General features: G+C 49.1%; 1 protein-coding gene across 1 annotated transcript in view; it reads left to right on the top strand.

The window, feature by feature from the left end:
• The window catches only part of KIF26B (kinesin family member 26B), a 506,912-nt gene that overhangs the window by 470,875 nt on the left and 18,157 nt on the right, over positions 1-17,880 (top strand). Inside the window, exons 11-12 of the mRNA XM_043923976.1 lie at positions 8,095-8,257; positions 9,342-12,753. Of these exons, the coding sequence (XP_043779911.1) occupies positions 8,095-8,257; positions 9,342-12,753 (3,575 nt within the window). The remainder of the gene's footprint in view (positions 1-8,094; positions 8,258-9,341; positions 12,754-17,880) is intronic.

Below are 17,880 nucleotides of genomic sequence, written 5' to 3'. Positions count from 1 at the left end.
AACCCTATATGCAAAACAGAAAAAGAGACACATATACAGAACAGACTTTTGGACTCTGTGGGAGAAGGCGAGGGTGGGATGTTTCGAGAGAACAGCATCGAAACATGTATATTATCTAGGGTGAAACAGATCACCAGCCCAGGTTGGATGCATGAGACAAGTGCTCAGGCCTGGTGCACTGGGAAGACCCAGAGGGATCAGGTGGAGAGGGAGGTGGGAGGGGGGATTGGGATGGGGAATACATGTACACCCATGGCTGATTCATGTCAATGTATGGCAAAAACCACCACAATATTGTAAAGTAATTAGCCTCCAATTAAAATAAATTTTTAAAAAAAGACAGTATCAATTCTTCAGTGCTCAGCCTTCTTTATGGTCCAACTCTCACACTGGTACTTGACTACTGGAAAAACTATAGCTTTAACTAGATGGACCTTTTTTGGCAAAGTGATGTCTCTGCTTTTTAATATGCTGTCTAGGTTTGTCATAGCTTTTCTTCCAAGGAGCAAGCAGCTTTTAATTTCATGGCTGCAGTCACCATACACAGTGATTTTGGAGCCTAAGAAAATAAAATCTGGTACTGTTATATAGTATTTAATATAGAGTTCTATAGTATTTAATAAAGAGCTGTATGAGAGAACAGTTAGGCTAACTGTGACTACTCTTAGCACCTCCACCAACAGATGGTCTCAGGTTAGGTGAACTCATACCAGGCAGCATATTGGTTGGGTCATGAAGGCTGGTCCTTCACTTGGCAGTGGGTGTTTCTCCACAGGGTCCTCTTCTAAGCTCTCCTCTGATGAGCAGTCTCACCATCTTCCACACTGCTGCATGCCAATGCTGGCAGAGGCACCTCAAACACAGATGCCAGATGCAGGCAGCTATTCTAGCCAATGGTTTATTCTGAAAGCCAAAGTCATCCTCATTGGAAGACCTGAGAACCATGCTTCTCTATCAAGGTTTCCAAGATTACACACTCTCGTTCTTAGCATCCCACAGCACAGACCTGCTCACACTGTTTGCAGTACAAATGGAATAATATCTGAAACTGAGTCAAAAGCCCTTTAACGTCATGAACTCCTTTTGGGTATGCCAGTAGGATAGCTTGGCCTGTACCAAGCTTTGGGCTATTCTGCAGTACCAGAAACCAGAAAATTCATGCCCTGAAATGTTGGCATCCTTGAGGGGAACATTGCTGAGAAATGGCCATTCCTGCAGAGCAGACATCTTCCCATGCAAAAAGGCGTGTGAAATCTTCTCCCAAACATGTAAATGTCTGTGAAGCAACCCTGAACAGGGGACCACCCATCCTTTACAGGGAAATAAACTCAAGCAAAGTGATTTTTCCCTTGTGGACATATGTGCTTCAGTGTCACAGCTCAGTAGTCTCACAAGTAAAGACAAGCAGAGGCATGAGAGTTGCCTTCACCTGGGGGCCTGGTGACTCAATCTACCCTCTGCATAATGAACACTCTTTCTAGTGAGAGATAAAGAACCACTCAGATGTTGAACATCTAGGCCAGAAGCACTGGGTTATAGTCCCGGTGTCTTGGGACCCTTGTCCTCAATACTTGAGCTGGTCTCAGGAGGACACTGGTGACTCTTCAGACAATAGTAGAAAAGGATGTTCACAGACCAATAGGATGTGAATGGGAAGGAGGCAGGGTCAGTGGGAGAGAGGGTATAGAGGAGCCAGAAACTAGGCCAAGTTCATGACTTTAGCCTATCTCTGGTCCTTCTTTTCCTTTCTGTTCTTTCTTCCTGTTTTCTCTCCTCTTCCCTGGTAGTCAGCGGGTAGATGAGGGGCCTGGTATTTGGGGTCTAAGGCTGGGAGATTATAATCTTGGAGCTGGATCCATCCTTAGCATCTCTTGCCCAGCATCTCAAGCTGTGTTTGGGGCTCTACAATACATTCTGGCAGTTTACAGGTAAAATGGGTAGAAAATGGGAGAGTTTCTAGAATTCAGTGTAGCTCCAGAGTCATATCCTTAACAACATGAGGGATACCAGAATTTTCCTGGCATATAAACACTGGTTGTTATCTTGATCTGACAACTATAAGAATTCTGTGTGTATGGTTTCCATTCTTCAATGCCAATGATGTATTGCTTAAAAATAAACAAGCACTGTCTCCTTTTTCTAAAAAAGAGCATGCCTGTGTGTATGTCTGGGAGGTCACATGTGTGTATGTGTTTGTGATTTTTATGTCTGCTGCCCACAGGAATCTTTCTCTTGCACATTGTTCTGGAGATTAATTTTCAAGATTAACTAAGTTCCTTTCCTTTCATTTTATAGGAATATAAGTCACTTGCTTTTTTCTGTGCCCTCATTGTGTTTGCATTGAAGGAGGCATATTTTTGAAAACAGATCCATGTCTGTAAGTGGACATTTATGGTTCTCTCCCACAAGAATGAGGCCTTGAAGAAGGGCTGGCCCATCCATGGTGCTGTATTTGAGTTGCTCAACTTGGTGATTCAGAGCTCACTACTCTTCAAAAGAACATGGTCAGTAGATGCCTTTCTTCCTATGTCCAGAGTTCTTCACCTCCTTTCTGGGGAAGAAATATATTTAACAGCTGTCATGAAAGGAATGTCTATTTTCTTATGAAATTATCTGGCCAACATCATAAATGTATGACTCTGGCGGCCCTGTACCAACTTACCAGTTGGGACAGTTTCCCAACTCTCAGCGTCAGTGAACAATGATCTTGAGATTCCAGATTGTCCTTTCAGAAAGGAATTGAGTTCTGCTGGGTTCGGGGGGAACCTCAAGCAAATATATACCTGGATACCTGCCACGTAGGAGACTCTCAGCCAAGAAGAGAACTGTGCTATACCCATTGAAGTCCGGGTGTTCCCAGCCATCAGGGAGTTACAGTGATGGTGGGTAGCTCCCAGTCTTGAGGGTCTTTCTTTATCACATGCTGTTTCAGATTTGCTCTTCTTTCATTAGCTTTAATGGATGGTATGATAATGTGTTGGTTTTTAAAATTTTATTTATTTTTGGCTGTACTGGGTCTTCATTGCTGCTCTCAGGCTTTCTCTAGTTGTGGGGATTACTCTACAGAGTTGCAGTGCACAGGCTTTTCATTTCAGTGACTTCTCTTGTTGTGGAGCATAAGCTCTAGGCTCATGGACTTAAGTAGTTGCAGCATGCAACCTCACTAGCTATGGAGCACAGGCTTAGTTGCTCTGTGGCATGTGGAATCTTCCCAGACCAGGGACCGAACCTGTGTCCCCTGCATTGGCAGGTGGGTCCTTAACCACTGGACTACCAGCAAAGTCAGATAACGTGTGTTTACATGTGTGTCTCCCTCACTGGGTAGTGGGCTCTAGGGCCTCTGCTCTGCACATCCTCAGAGTTTGCAGGATGGCCTCCTGAGGGTCCGCATTCACCTAATGCTCCTTGAGTGAGCCACTGTAGACATTCACAAGTTAACGAGTTGGAGGGTGAGCAGCCTCATAGCCCCTTGAGAAGGACAGTCTCCGCTTCTATATCACGTAGGAAGTGAACGGGTCAGTCGCTGATGACTATGTCCTGGTGCTTGAGTGATTTCTAAAACCAGCGCTTGTTCCTCTGCCTGTTTCCATGCTGCTGATTTTAAAAGCTCTCCCTTCAGGAAACATCTGAAAGAAAGACAGATGAACTGAAAGACAACATGGACAACTGTCAAGTCAGAGAGAGATTGTTAAATAGGAAGGAAGTGGCAGCCCACTCCTGTATTCTTGCCTGGAGAATCCCATCTACAGAAGAGCCTTATGGGCTATAGTCCATAGTGTCACAAAGAGTCAGACTTGACTGAAGCGACTGAGCACGTACACAAGGAAATTAAGACATACTTCTGTGTTCTTGTTGATAACTTTTTGGCACTCTGTCTAAAATGAAACCAACTTTTGTCAATACTTGAGAGCACGGGTCAATGGACTTTTTCTGTAAAAGACCAGATAGCAAATATATGGACAACCCGTGCTGTTGTAGTGTGAAAGCGGCCAGAGACAATATGTTAACAAATTGGTGTGGCCATGTCTCAATAAAACTTTATTTACAAAAACACCAGGGGGTTGGATTGGGCTGGCAGGCCTCAGTTTGTCAGCTCCTGTCCTAGAGTGCTACGTGCTCTGTCATGTTCTTATAAAATTAATTAAAATTTCCTCATTATGCTATTTTTTGGTGTTCCCTTGCTATGGCTAATAAAAGGTCAGCTTATTTTAAAAAGCAAGACATTTTTCAAAAAATCATTTTAAAAAATGTGTGCAGTGGGGTGGGAGGGAAGTGGAATATGTGTGCATAGAACATGACTGAAAGAAGAACGGCATGGTCCTTCCCAGACCCCAGTCAACCCTACTCTGTCACCCATCCTTTCCTGTCCCACCCAACCCATCCTTCTCACACGGGTCCCCAAGTCTAAGTTCTCATCCACCCTGGCCCTGGGACTCGGTAGCCAGCAGTTCTGCACCTGTGCTCTCCTATTTCTCTTGCCTCAGTGTCTATGCAGAGGTGCAGACTGAGTTTGAACTGATCACGGTCCTGGAAACTTTTCAGTCTTTTTATTTTCCTGCCAAAGACAGTGAGTTAAACCTACAGTTTGTCCCTTCTTTCACCTTTTCTCCCCAACTTGTCTTTGTTCCAAGTTAAAGGATCATGATGAGGTAAAAAAAAAAAATGAAAACTTTATAGCCACCATCTTTCACTCCCATCAGGTATGTTTTAGAGTCTAGAGAGGCCCATGTGAAACAATCTTGCTGGCAGTTTTACTGGCTTTCCAAAGGAGAGCTAAAATGCTCGTTGCCAAGCAACACACAGGCCCTGGCTTCCTCCAACAATGTGGACTTAAAAATATAAAATTGTCCTATGGTTGACTTATGAATGGGGGAATCATGGGGAAACACACAGGGCAAACAGTTTGATATATCAGTGCTATATCTGTTTATTTTGTCTTTGGTATCTTTTCCTGGGGCCTTTACAGGGTCACGTGGATAAATAACTAGGGTGTGCCTTCAGCAGAGCAACTAATGAACAAGACTCATCAGTAGGACCTTCATAGTACAGTTGATCCTCAGAATCATTTGCAGATTCCATGTTGTGAATTATGTTCAAAATCCGTAGTTTTACTGTAATTTGCAGACATGCTTAGTAACGAAAACTTTGAGCCACCCAACACACGTGTTCTCAGCTCAGACTGGACAAGCCAAAACAGCTCTGTCTTCTTGTTTCACCTCTCATCATGTAAACAAGGGTCTTTTTTGCAGTCTATTTAATGACACTTTTGTATTCTGTGCTTTTTGTTGGTGATTTCACTGTGTAAAGTAGCCCCCAAGTATAGTGCTGCAGTTGTCTAGTGCAAGAAGGCTGTGATTTACAGAAAAAATACATGTATGAGAGAAGCTTCATTCAGGCATGATATAGTGCTGGCGATGTGAGTTCAGTGTTAATGAATCAACAATATGGTATGTCCAGGAAGAGGAAATTCACTGATGTATATGCATCAAAGTTCTGGAAAGTACTCAAGTAACATCTAAGTGCATGATGATACTGTGGAAACAGGCTGTATTGGTGGATTCATAATATGCCCAGTTTTGTTTTTTTTTTCTTTTAAAGCATAGTGGAAAATATTGTAAGGCTGAAAGCCAAAGAAATTTATGGTCATGTTACCCAGAGTCAAGGAAATGTTAAATCCTTCTCAGCTAGTGTTTTATTATATAGAAGGCACATATAATTCATTATTTATAAGAAATAGAAATTAGGATGTCTTTAAATAGATATGCACATAAAACAAGGTTATGTGTTGATCAATTGATGAAATATTGTGACCCAGGGGTCTCAGGAACATAAACCCACATATTTCCCCTAGGAGCATGGCTCAGCATTCACTAGCTCAGGGTTCCTGGAGACTTAATAAAAATAACTGTCATGACTAATAAGAATTAACCATATATGATCACAACTCAACTCTGATGGGATGTATCTCCCACTTCCCATATGGAAGACAAAGGCTTAGACTTGTCCATGTACAGTGTCCATACTGAGAATGTGCGCCAGGAATGAGACTTGACTTCCCCATCTGGTTGTCAGCTCTGGAGGTTTCCATGATGTTCCTGATAGATATTTTGAAGGAAGATAAATGTTTAGAGCCAGGAGCTAGGGCTGAAGGGCTCCTCCTCCATACCCACTTACTTTTCTGTCCAAGTCAGTTCAAGCTGCTATAACAGAATCCCACAGACTGAGGGACTTAAGTGAATTTCTCACAGTTCTAGAGGCTGGAAATCTGAGATCAAGGTGTTGGAAGATTTGTGCCTGGTGGGGGCCCGCTTCCTGGCTCATAGGTAGCTATCTTCCCACTGTTTCCTCACATGGCAGAAGGGACAAGGAAGCTCTCTAGGGTCTTTTGTATAGGGGTACAAATTTCACTCATGTGGGCTCCACCCTCATGACCTAATCACCTCCCAAAGATTCAACCTCCAGATACTATCACATGGGATGTTAGGTTACAACACATGAATTTGGGGGAGATGTAAACATTCAGTCCATAGCATTCTCGTTCCGCCACTTTTACCACTGAGTGTTTTCCTTGAAGGGAAATTATGATATATTTTTAGATTGCACTGGCACTGAGCCATAGTGAGCCCAGTATCTCCAAGCTGACACTTTAATTGGTCCCAGATGGAAAGGGGAAGCTATTGCTCTTACACAAGTCTTTTCTCCCTGAAGGTCTGATGCAGGTCACATGTGAAGTGGTTTTCTGTCTCTGAGGCCTAATCTCTGCTGACAGTGGCCTGCATGTCACACCGGCTTTCCTGAGCTGGATAGTCTCTCTCCAGAGAGCAGACTGGGGCTGGGGCAGGGTAGGGGTGGGAGAGGGAGGGGGCAATGGCTGACTGTGGAAAGTAGTGAAAGTGTTAGTTACTCAGTCACTAACTTTGTGACTCTGTGGACTGTAGCCTGCCAGGCTCCTCTGTCCATGGAATTCTCCAGGCAAGAATACTGGAGTGGGTAGTCAATCTCTTCTCCAGGGAATCTTCCTGACCCAGGGATCAAACCTGAGTCTCCTGCATTGCAGGCAGATTCTTTACCATCTGAGTCACGAGGGAGGCCCTGACAACCTGATTACAAGCCTGAGGACAAACCCTTCTCCTCTGGCAAAACAAACTCAACCCAGGGCATGAGAAGCAAAGAGGCTCCCTCAGACTTCAGGATCAGGGAAGGCTCCAGAGACAAAATGACATTTGGCAGCAGTTAAGAGGCAAGAGTTGATGACGTAAGCAGAAGCCTCTTAAAAGCAAGGCAAAAGAATGTCAAAACAAGTTCAGGAATGAAAAAAACATCAGTTGTTCCTTCAGATCACTTTTTAAAGAGCCTAGAAACACCATCTGTAAACTCCTGGGCCTCATTACTCAGGACACTGGCCCCACACAGCACCTGCAAAATCCCTAGAGGAGTCCCTTCTAGGAAGTTCTGTTTTCTCTTGCTGATTGAGTGCTTGGGTCTATGTCTGTGTGTCCCCGTTTTAATCAGGAATATGAATACCTTTTCCTTTGTCACTACCATGTGCAAATATATGTTAAGAGACAATGGCAATAAAGTGGGTGCAACTCCTTGGCAAAAGAAACCTTGCATGTATTATAAACACATAGCTCTTCAATACAAGTTCATGGCTGGAAAAGTGCTTTTTTTATTGCAGGGATTGCCTGGTGTGGAAATTTGCAGAGAAAGGCCCAATGTGCAGATAGCATGCCCAATCATGGGTCACAGAGTTGTTCTCTCCCTATCCCTGCCTCTCATTTCTATTCCCAGGTCTCATTTTGGGCAGTGTCATATGCATAGACACACAGGAATACCCCATCACAGCCAGGACAGTGGTGCCAAGGGAGGTGTTCTGCATGCTTTCCGTCCTTGGGGTTAGAAGCACTTGCTCAGCTGCCAACTACAAATGGCTTCATGTAGAAGATGATGTTAATTAGTACGCATTTAAAAAAAAAAAAAAAGGAAAAAAAACCTCACTGCCCACAGCAAGCCATGTAGGGGCCCGAAGTCCTACCCTGACAGCCAGAGTGAAGCATGGCCCACTAATGCAGCCTTAATTCACTTTGTTGGCAGAGAAAGCAAACTCACCATGCTGCTGCGGGAGTCCCTGGGGAACGTGAACTGCCGCACCACCATGATCGCTCACATCTCGGCCGCCGCCGGGAACTACGCCGAAACCCTGTCCACCATCCAGATCGCCTCCCGAGTCTTGAGGATGAAGAAAAAGAAAACGAAGGTAAGGGGTTTGTCGGGGACGTGGAGGATGAAGCAGCTTCCGGAGCCCTGCCCTGGAACTGAGTCAGAAAGAGTGGAATCAATATTTCTAATCCCCCAGCACCAGGGGCCTGGTGAGCTTGGCTGCCGAAGGCCTGTCTCAGCATCCACCTCGGGGCAGGACTACCTCCTGGCCAATACAGAAGTCCTGTCCCCTCCCCGCTGCTGGTGATTGCCTCAGTCATCCAGCCTGGACTCCTAACGGGGAGTGCTTGGTTCACTTTAGAGAGTTTAAATGATTGCGACTTTGAGGTGAAATTTTTTAAGAGTGATGGGAAATATCCAGAGTTTGTATCTTGCCTACCTTGGTCCTTCAACTGATTGATCCCAAAGGGGACTGTTAGTTCACTCCTTGCTCAGGTGACCCTACTTCCCCTGCATTTCCAGGAGGCACTTTTTCAGGCCAAGGGGTGTTGTCCTGTTAGTTCAGTGGTTGATTCTGGTTGATGAAACCACTGGGCTCATTTTCTCAGGCAGAGGCAAAGCCAGGACAGTGGCGGTATGACAAGAATGTCTGAGAAAATCATCATGATTGTAGTCAGTCTGGTCTGTGGCCAGCTGATGATTTGTGGGGACTTTTCCGCCTCCTTTATATATATAAAAAACAGAAATATATATATATAAATGTATGTATTTATTTATATATATGTATGCCCAATATATAAATATATATATTTATTATATAAATGTATGTGTAAATATATATATATAGACACATATATTTGGTCAAAAGCACATCTTTCCAACCAGTGTCCCATGGCACAAACTGTCATACATGGCTTGGGTGTGCAAACTGGTGACCCGCTCAAGTCCTTAGGAGGTCACATGGGACCTGGGCCGGTCACCCTCTTTCATGAGCAGCCTCTGCTTCCCCAGTGTGCCTCACAGGAGTATGAGGGCATGATGTGCAGAGCTGGGGCACCTGGCCTGGCACATCTGGGTAATGGCCCGGGGTCTGGATGGCCTGTGTGGAGCCAATGGCCTCCGCCAGTTGCCTGGCCAGTTGCCCCACGATGCCACACTAACTGTTTCCTTCTCACTCACAGTACACATCAAGCTCCTCTGGGGGAGAGAGCTCCTGTGAGGAAGGCAGAATGCGCAGGCCCACCCAGCTGAGACCCTTCCACGCCAGGGCTGCTGTCGAGTCGGATTTCCCCATCCCTCACCTGTCCAGTGACCCCGACTACTCCTCCAGCAGCGAGCAGTCCTGCGACACGGTCATCTACATCGGGCCAAACGGCACGGCCCTCTCTGACAAGGAGCTGACGGACAACGAGGGGCCCCCAGACTTTGTCCCTATCGTGCCAGCCCTGCAGAAGGCCAGGGGTGACAGCCGGTCCACAGAGGCTGGAGAGGCTGGCGCCAGCAAATCGGAAAGGGACTGCTTGAAGTGCAACACGTTCGCTGAGCTGCAGGAGAGGTTGGATTGCATCGATGGCAGCGAGGAGCCCAGCAAGTTCCCCTTCGAAGAGCTGCCGGCCCAGTTTGGGGCGGAGCAGGCAAGCAAGAGTGTCCCGTTGAGCCAGGCAGCCGGGGCAAGCCCGCTCTGTGAGTCTGATAAGGAAGACGATGGCTCAGACGGCCAGCTGACAGACAGAGAAGGTGCGGAGCCCCCGGCCTCCAAGGTGCAGAGGAATCACTCCCCGGTCCCTGCCACATTGCTCACCAACAGCCCCACCCCTGCCTCACCCCGGAGCATCCCCGGCAGCAGCAGCCAGCACAGTTCTTCCCAGCTCGCGCAGAGCCCCAGCCTCCGGAGCAGCCGGGAAAGCCTAAACTCCTGTGGCTTTGTGGAAGGCAAGCCTAGGCCCATGGGCTCCCCCAGGCTGGGCATTGCCAGCCTGTCCAAGACCTCAGAGTACAAACCAGCCAGCTCTCCTTCCCAGAGATGCAAAGTCTACACCCAGAAGGGGGTCCTGCCTTCTCCGGCCCCGCTGCCCACCTTGAGCAAGGATTCGGGCATGGTGTCTAGTGAGTCCCTGCTGCAGCCCGAGGTACGCACCCCCCCGGTCGGAATGAGTCCCCAAGTTTTGAAGAAATCCATGTCTACTGGGAGTGAAGGGTTCCCAGAAACCCCTGTGGATGACGATCATCAGGCAGCATCTTCCCCAGATTCTAAGAAGGAGATTCTGAGCACCACGATGGTGACAGTGCAGCAGCCTCTGGAGCTGAATGGTGAAGACGAGCTGGTGTTCACGCTGGTGGAGGAGCTGACCATCAGCGGGGTGCTGGACAGTGGCCGCCCCACCAGCATCATCAGCTTCAACAGTGACTGCTCGGTGCAGGCCTTGGCCTCAGGCTCCCGGCCCGTCAGCATCATTGGCAGCATCAGCGAGGACCTGGAGTGCTACTCAAACATGGCTCCTGTGTCTGAGGTCAGCATCACACAGTTCCTGCCCCTCCCAAAGCTAAACCTGGACGAGAAGGCCCGGGAGGCAGGGAGCAGACGTTCCTCCATCAGCTCCTGGCTGAGTGAGATGAGCACAGGCAGTGACGGTGAGCAGCCGTGCCACAGTTTCATAGCACAGGCATGTTTTGGGCACGGGGAAGCAATGGCAGATCCTCCGGCCTCGGAGTTCGTCAGCAGCATCCAGAACACTGCCGTGGTGTGCCGGGAGAAGCCCAAGGCAGGCCCCGACAACCTGCTCATCTTGTCTGAAATGGGGGAAGACTCCTTCAACAAGGCAGCCCCCATCAAAGGCTGCAAGATATCTACCCTGGGCAAGGCCATGGTCACCATCTCTAATACAGCCAGTCTGAGCAACTGCGAAGGGTACATCCCCATGAAGACCAACATTACAGTATACCCCTGCATTGCCATGAGCCCCCGCAATGTCCAGGAGCCTGAGGTGTCCCTGGCAACCGTCAGCACAGTCCCCAAAGCAGCCCAGTCCCAGGAGAGCAAGGAAAGTGGTGCAAAGAAAGAGATGAAATTTGAGGATCCCTGGCTGAAACGAGAAGACGAGGTAAAAAAAGAGAATGCTTATCCCAATGAAGAAGGGAGTAGGTTTGAGACAGCCACAGGCCCCCCAAAGCCTGAGGCCAGAGCAGGACAGGACAAGAAGGTTAGCCCCAGCGACAGGCTGAGCAACAGTAGCGGTGAGGTGTCTGCCTCCCCAGGGGCCGACAACTTCAGGAGAGTGGTGGATGGCTGTGAGATGGCCCTGCCCAATGTGGCTGCCCAGAGCCCCGTGCATCTCAACAAAAGCCTGAAGTCCAGCAGCCTTCCCAGGGCTTTTCAGAAAGCCAGCAGGCAGGAGGAGCTAGACAGCCTCTTCTACCACTGTGCCTCGGAGACCAATGGCATTGGCTTGGCTTCCAGCACCCAGCCCTCCAAGGCCACCCTGGAGAGGAAGGTGGCGTCCCCCAAGCACTGTGTCCTGGCTCGGCCCAAAGGGACTCCCCCGCTGCCCCCTGTCCGGAAGTCCAGCCTGGACCAGAAGAACCGGGCCAGCCCCCAGCACAGCGCCTGCAGCAGCAGCTCCAGCAGCCCCTTGAACCAACCTGTGCCCTTCTTGGCCAGCTTCCCCGACGAGCCCAGTGGCAAGATGAAGGATGCCAGCAGCAGCAGCAAGCTCTTCAGCGCCAAGCTGGAGCAGCTGGCCAGTCGGACCAACTCTCTGGGCAGGACCACAGTCAGCCACTACGAATGCCTCTCGCTGGAGAGGGCCGAGAGCCTGTCCTCCATGAGCTCCCGGCTGCATGCGGGCAGCAAGGACAGCACCATGCCCCGCACGGGGAGGAGCCCGGGCCGCAGCGCCGGGGCCTCGCCCACCAACCCGGGCCCCACGCAGTCGGCAGGGGCCTCGCCCAAGGCCAGCCAGTCCAAGATCTCCGCCGTGAGCAAGCTGCTCCTGGCCAGCCCCAAGGCCCGCAGCCTGTCCACCTCCACCACCAAGACCCTGAGCTTCTCCACCAAGTCACTGCCGCAGGCGGTGGGCCAGAGCTCCGGGCCGCCCCCCGGCGGGAAGCACATGTCCTGGTCCACGCAGTCGCTGAGCCGGAGCCGGGGCTCGGGCCTGGCGTCCAAGCTGCCCCTGCGGGCCGTGAACGGGCGCATCTCGGAGCTGCTGCAGGGCGGCGCGGGCGCGCGGGGGCCTCCCGGGCGCGCGGGGCCCGAGGCGGAGGAGCGCACCGTCCCCACCGACGAGCGCCCGCCGCCCGCCGCCCCGCTGCCCTCGCCCTACAGCAAGATCACCCCGCCGCGCCGACCCCACCGCTGCAGCAGCGGCCACGGCAGCGACAACAGCAGCGTGCTAAGCGGGGAGCTGCCGCCCGCCATGGGCAAGACAGCGCTCTTCTACCACAGCGGCGGCAGCAGCGGCTACGAGAGCATGATGCGCGACAGCGAGGCAACCGGCAGCGCATCGTCCACCCAGGACTCCATGAGCGAGAACAGCAGCTCCGTGGGTGGGCGCTGCCGCAGCCTCAAAGCCCCAAAGAAGCGCGCCAACTCAGGTAGGCGTGGGCACCTGGCGGGCGCGGGGTGGGCCCTGGGATGCAGGGATGGGAGCCCAGGCACCCCTGTCCCCGCCACCTGTCACCTGCTTGGGACAGAGCCCATCATTGTCAAAACCAACCTTCCCTCGGGGCATCACTCACGCTTCAGTCTGTGATGCTCCTCAGTCTCAGCCCAAGGAGAAGGCAGGCCCCCAGCGCACCGCTCCTCACTCACCAGCCGTGGGGGGCGGGAGACGCGAGGGGGGCGGCTGGGATGGGATGCCTCTTCCTGCGTGGGATCCCCCCATTCTGGGCCCAGACACCTGGTTTCTCTGCTCAAGGACCAAGAATACTGCAGCTTAGAACCACTCGAGGGATCGGGTCACTGTAGCTATCCTTATGACCCAGTGACCCCCCCAGGCCCTAGCAGCCATTCTCTGGGGTGGGATGAAGCCCACTTTGTCTCATGGAAGCTGCAGTGGGGGCAGCCCCTTCTCCGCCCCACTGCCCACTCCACACACCCTGGTGGAACAGCCAGGCTCCCACCACCGGCCTGAAATATCCAACATTCACACACACACACACACACACACACACACAGCACACCACCCCCTCACTATGGAGCCAAAATGCATGCTTTTGGAGGAAGTCTTTGCTATGTCCAGGAATCTCCCATCAAAAGACAAATAAGTCCTCTGGAGGAACTGCTGTGTATAAAGGCCACTGATTTGTTCATTGGAGTTTGGGGGAACATGTGATAGTAAGTTATGGTGGGCAAGGAGAAGAGGACTTAGGTCAGAGCTGATGGCCCAGGTGGCCACAGGGTAGGTGAGGTGAAAGGTCAGTAAAAAGAGAAAGGGACAGAGAGCAGACAGAAGGAGCCAAGGACAACTGTAGCTACTTGAGAATTTGGCCACTCATCTTTGCTCTTGAATGGTCTTCAGAGAACTTGCTCCTACTCATCTTTAGTGCAGGACTCGTTTGTAATGAAGCTGTCTCCTGCAGAGCCTCACATACAGTTCTGCACCTTGGTTGAAGTGTGAGTGGCCTGTTGTCCAGCCCTCCTAGCCTGTCCTTAGCTACAGTGTGGTCCTTCTGTGGAACCTGGAGCTCTCAGAAACCATTGCCCAGGGGAATATTGATGCCACCAGCACATTTGGAATTAAAAGATGAGATGAGACCCAGAAGGAAGGTCTCCTTTTTCCTGCAGCTGCTCCAGCCAGCAATTGCTTCTCAGGTTTTTTTCTCTCAACCCCAGGGTTGCTTTTTTTCTATTCTCACACCGCACAGGCACAAATTCGGGAATATTCCAGTTCAGATATAAGAACTGTGATCAGTGCACAAGATAAATCATTTGTCTGCCTCAAAAAAAACAAAAACAAAAACAAAACTTCAAGGGACCTCAGAGTCATGTTGTAATTCTAGACCTTATGAAGTATTAATAGATTGCCCCATCCACCCATCCCATCACAGATCATGAAATGCCATGAGGATGTTAGCCTCCCAGCATGTTCGGGAGTCATCATGGCTGTCAGAATCCCAACATTTTTATTTCCCAGGTGTTGTGTGCATCAGGCCTTGATTCACTTTGATGGTGCTCCACATCAGGCCCTTGGCCCTGAATCTCACCACCAGACCTGGGAGTAGAACCCCATGTAATACAAGTGGAGAACAGAAATCCATTCAGTATGACATGACAACTGCTGGGTCCAATTTTCAGAGCCAAGAACATTAAAATGTATTGATAGTGGTTACTAAAAATAATAAGAAAGTTTAAGCCAGAGCCTTTGCCAAAAAAAAAAAAAAGGTCTGGCCTTTCCAATACTTGTTTGATAACCCTTATGTATTAAAATATTACAATCTACCCAGTCTTGGTCTTCAAAATCCAGAATATTGTGAGACATTTGCTATGTGCTTACATATGTGCTTACATATGCTCTATGCTTACATAGCACATATGCAATGTGCTGAGTGTTACAGAGTGCTTTCACATACTCTAATTCAGCATCTTGAATCTACCTATCCAGTTTATTCTTTCAATAGCTTTACTCTTTTATTATTATTTTTTTTTTTACTTGAATTGCTTGGTTTGTCTGTTGCACTGGAGTAGAGGGGAAGAAAAACTAAGGTAACTCCTTGGAAAGTGGACCACAGGCCCTGCACATGTCCTTGCTTGGTGCTGCCTCTGTTTGTAAATGTGTTCTCTGAAGGTCTCTCATTAGGTTTGGCTGTTGGTGTACAATCAAAGCACCAGGCTGGGTGCCAGAGATGGGATTTCATAGAGAGTGCTGAGGGCATCAAACCTCTGTGAGCAGCTGCTGTAGATCCTGGGCTCCCTAATGGATATGGCAGTGGAGATATGCTCCCTGCATGTGAGGTGACCTTGTCTCGCTTATTCATGATTATTATTAAGAGAAATGCTGGCTGTCAGACATGATCAGCATAAATCAAAGGCAACTTCTTTAAGAGAAGCCATAAAACTCCTCAAAGGAAATTCCTAGCTCGATGGCTGGATTTTACAGTTACTGGAGATGCTGGGAACTGCAGGGGAGGCAAGCAGTCATCTGTTAGTGGAGGTTGCTTTCGAATTTGGAAAACTTCAATTCTTTTGTTATCTCCTTAGTGAAAACGAACTAGAAATATATTAGTAGGAAGATAACCTTGAGCTCTTTGAGTGCTTTGTAGTGCAAGTGGAGAAACCAACCATCCCGATGGGTCCACCTTTCCAGTTCCCATTCCGGAGATCCGTGCTGGTGGACAGTGAGCATAGTTGGGCTTTTCCTATGGGCATGGTGCAGTGGGAAGGCTGAGCTAGAAAGGCAGGAGACTTGGGGTCTTGGGCTGTGTGGCATTTACGGAATAACTATACTCTCTAGGCTTCGGTTTTCTCAAAAAGTAAAATGAAGGGGTTGGTAGAGAACCACCACGGTCTCTCTATGCTCACACTGTATAAGATGATGCAAATAACATAAAGAATATTGGTGATAATATGACTTCCTTTCCTTAAGATGATGCATGGTCAATGGGATTTATTTTTAAATTGTTAAACACTGATCAGACCTCTTCTGTGCTGTTAGAGCTTGGTGATAGGAAAGTCGCAAGTGTGTTTGGGAAGGGGCAGGCAGCATAGAAAACCAAGCCACTGTGAGAAGTATGTAATCTCATTGGATAGCAAGTACAAAGAACATGAAACAGAGAACAGTGAACCAGGAACCAAGATGTGTTGCCAAGTGCTGAGTGAGGAAGTGAGGGCTAAGGGGAGGAAACATTTAGACAAAGATGGCCCAGAGCAGTTGAAGAAGGCTATAGGGAAACACTGGGATTGAGCCAGGCCTTGAAGCATGCTGGAACAAAGGGCATTGTCAGCTGAGATGCTTGGGGCAGTAAGAGAATGGTTTTATGGACAACAGAGTGGGATTAACTCAACAAGGGTAATATTCTTAATGGATGTGATGATAAACAGAAAACGTAAGCCCAGATCAAGTTATTCCTTGAACATCTGGCAACTATGATAAGAATTATTGCAGCTGGCAATGGGGAGTCATTTATAGGTTCTTGGTTGAGAGTGTCATAAGGTGACAGAAGCTGTAGATTGCTTTCTGTTGATGGATTTTCATCTGTCCCTCCACTGTTCCTTGCCAGCCCCCCTGTGATAGGTGCATGGACATGTAGGTGTAACTGTTAGGCATGAAGTAGAGTTATGACAGCCAGTCCAGGTAGGGAGCAAATGTTCAACCTGTCCATAGGTTAGCAACTGAAAATCAGTTGCTAAAAGTATATGAATCAGTGATGGGCAGTGTATGGTGTGGCTGCATCAGCTGGGCCCCATCTGAGGCCCCAGCTTTCCACTGATAGCTCATTTATATCACCCATCGTGTGGTCCCTCCCTGACTCTCTCTCTCTTCTTCCTCAAGTTCCTGACCCTTGACCCCACACCTGGTGTGTTACCATCTTGGCTTCTTTCTTTCTCCCCACTTGTCTCTCAGGCTGTCTGGGGAAATATGAAAATTAGGTTAGGTCTGAGTGAAGTTCATTTCCACTGCAGCAAACCCTGGTGTGGTGTGACCCCGCATCCAGAAAGCCCAGGAGAGAAGCCAGCCAGGGAGCATGTCAGTTCCGAGATGCACCCAGGGCTTGACCTTCCTGGCAGGAGCTTCTTTGAGGCCTGTTCAGCACTTGACTCAGCCTGTTGAGTCCTGGACGCTGGGCTGGTGCAGGTTACCATGAATCAGGTGGACCCCATTGATTGATTCATTGGTTGGTTGGCCTGCTGGTATTGTGGTCCTACAAGTTAGCTGAGTTCTTTTCTATGTACCTCTGATCGCTTGCCCTGCTGGTGACCCGTGTTTTAAACACTGAACCTAACCTCTTATTTTCTTTCCCACTCTAAGCACCAAACACCGTGCCTTCTCTTCTCTGGGAGCTGAGTAAACATTACTGACTGATGGGTTCAGTTTATAGATCTTCTGTACCGGGATCTGTGACTGGTTACTCCTCCAAGGGCCTAGAGCAACATGCTTCACTCTGTCCCCTCCCTGTGGCCCATTCGGTTCTCAGGTGCAATCTTATTTTGTGTTAATGAATTTCAGGAAACATGGTGGTCTCTAGCTTAATGGAAACAGGGCTATGGCAAGTGGCTTGCTAGCTAATTTAAGATTTCTAGTGTGTTTCTAAGAGACATCATCTAGAAACAGATGAGAAAGGGTTCCAAATAAGACAGGCTTTTGGACAGTAAGTTGGGAAAAAATAGAAAACTGGCTCCCTAAGATACTGAGGAAGCTCCTTAGAGTGCAGTGTGGGCGGAGGTGGGTGCAGAGCTGAGTGAGCATGTGAGGGGTCTGGGCTCTGCCCAGAGGACAGGTCCATGGCCGGCCATCTCCCCATCTCCTCTGCAGCCTGGGACAAGCTCACTCATCAGTTCGAGCCCTACAGCTGCCCATGCAGCCACATCTGCATCCATCTGGGAGGCCTGAGGGGCTGGCTGGCTCTCGCTGGTCAGTAAATCCATGCTCACTGATCTTTCCCCTCCCTCTCCTCATCGCTGATGCCTGAGCAGCCTTTCAGCATCGGTGCTTTCTGCTTTTTGACTCACTGTCTTCCTAGTGATGATTCCCTGGGTCAGAATGAAGATGGAGGGTGATGGCA

The sequence above is a fragment of the Cervus elaphus genome, chromosome 14 (assembly GCF_910594005.1).
Source record: "Cervus elaphus chromosome 14, mCerEla1.1, whole genome shotgun sequence".
Lineage (NCBI taxonomy): Eukaryota > Metazoa > Chordata > Mammalia > Artiodactyla > Cervidae > Cervus > Cervus elaphus.
This window is presented reverse-complemented; position numbering and strand designations above follow the sequence as displayed.